The sequence below is a fragment of the Nicotiana tabacum genome, chromosome 13 (genome assembly GCF_000715075.1).
Source record: "Nicotiana tabacum cultivar K326 chromosome 13, ASM71507v2, whole genome shotgun sequence".
Lineage (NCBI taxonomy): Eukaryota > Viridiplantae > Streptophyta > Magnoliopsida > Solanales > Solanaceae > Nicotiana > Nicotiana tabacum.
In genome coordinates this window covers 43012180-43014013 of record NC_134092.1, presented here as the reverse complement: position 1 = coordinate 43014013, position 1834 = coordinate 43012180, and the positions used below count along the sequence as shown (strand labels likewise).

Here is a 1834-nt window from a genome sequence, read left to right as displayed (position 1 = left end):
TTGTTTGTTTATTAGTTTTGTAGTAATTTAGTTAATAAAAATCACAATCATTTTATTCACACTCACTTGAGTATTAAATTTATAAATAGTGTAAATTGGACAATAGTTGATCATAAATTCTCGTTGAACGGTACATTCTCATCACTTTATTAGTTGTAGGCCACATATACTTGCGTGCGCGTTTGGACCCAACAGTATACTCAGGACATAAAAAAATATTATAGTCATATTAAAAAAAAAAAAAAAGAGCTGTTGAGGTTATTAAAAGTCAACATAGTAATGAAACAATGATCAAAAAATGGGTGGAAGAAACTCTGCGGTCCTGCTGCTCCTAGTCCTCATCGCAGCTGCTTTCTTCACTTTCTCGCAAGCAAGATCAATTGCTTCAACTCCAACAAAACCCCATGTTTTCAGATCCTTCACCATCAACACCAATCAGGTAACTAATTAAAGCTTACATCCAATTACAGATTACAGAAAGCAAGATTTCATATTGAATCTCATCAAGATCTCGTGTTAATAATACTGTGTCTTTGTTTGAGAAATCAGAGCGCAGTTACTGCAAGGAGCTGCTCATACACATTGACCATCAAAACAAGCTGTTCTTCACCTAAATACACCAGAGACAGAGTCAGTATTGCTTTTGGAGATGCTTATGGCTTTGAGGTAAACGCCCTGTAATTCCAAATCTATACTCAAAAGTAATGGGTCTTCTTCTTCTTGATGGGTCAAACTCTTAGTTAAATCCAATTGAGGGAATGGCAATATGCAGTCTTCATTTTCTTAAATCTTGATCACTGCAATTCTCTCCTTAAGAGGTAGTAAATTAAGTTACCCAGAATAACCTTACAGACAATATAGATTGAATTTCAGATCCACCCGTTTCAGAAAATTGAATGAAAATAATCAAGTACCACTTCCATTCTTCTTTGTTTTTTTTTTTATAAATCTTGCTGTGGATTACTGCATCTTCAATTGAAATTGGATGACCACTTGAAAATGAACTCCAAAATCTTTTAAAGAGAATAGGCTGAACACTCGGAATATTAAGTTTCTTTTTTGGGTGTTGGAACAACTCTTAATTTGCCTTGAACCAAACATGTAAGACCAAACCCATTTTACCAAATGAGATTTCTGAAAATTGTATGTGAATGTTCTATACAGGTCTATGCACCAAGATTAGATAACCCATCGTCAAAGATTTTCGAGAGGTGCTCTACGGATACATTCCAGATACGTGGCCCATGTACTTATGAGATCTGCTACCTTAACTTGTTGAGGGTTGGATCGGATGGCTGGAAACCAGAGAGCGTGAAGGTGTATGGTCCAGATCGTCCTGTTATTACGTTTAAATATAATAAATTTCTACCTAATGGAGTGTGGTTTGGATTTAATCACTGTCGTAAAGTCTCTGGCTCTGTTATATAGGAATAGAGCATGTACTCAACCATGAACATGAAGCCAAATTTGAGTTTGCAGATTTGATTGATGTACTATGGAGGTTTTAAATAATATATTGTTTGTGTGACGATCCGATATGTCATTTTGATTACTAGACTTTATTTTCGTGTTTCGAACTTCTATTAGCCCCATTTGATGTTTCTTGATTTGCGTGCGTGGTCCGTGTCGTTTTCTAAAAAGTTTTTGCATAAAAAATTGAAGAAAAAATAATTTTAGGCTTAAAATGGGACTTGAGTTCACTACGTTCAACATTCTTGGTAAACGACCTCGGATTGGTGTTTTGACGATTCCGATAGGTTCGAATGATATTTTTGGCATTTTACGCACGTTTGGTTGGGGTCCGAGGTGACCCGAGCGCATTTCGATGCGTTAT

At 35.8% G+C, this 1834-nt stretch overlaps 1 protein-coding gene across 1 annotated transcript; it reads left to right on the top strand.

Moving 5' to 3' along the window:
• The first annotated feature begins 274 nt into the window (after positions 1-274).
• Positions 275-1531, top strand: LOC107787366 (embryo-specific protein ATS3A-like). Its single transcript, XM_016608925.2, has 3 exons — positions 275-439; positions 550-666; positions 1165-1531. Exons 1-3 carry the CDS (start codon positions 299-301, stop codon positions 1426-1428), a joined length of 522 nt encoding a protein of 173 aa, XP_016464411.1. The 5' UTR covers positions 275-298; the 3' UTR covers positions 1429-1531.
• Positions 1532-1834: the final 303 nt, after the last annotated feature.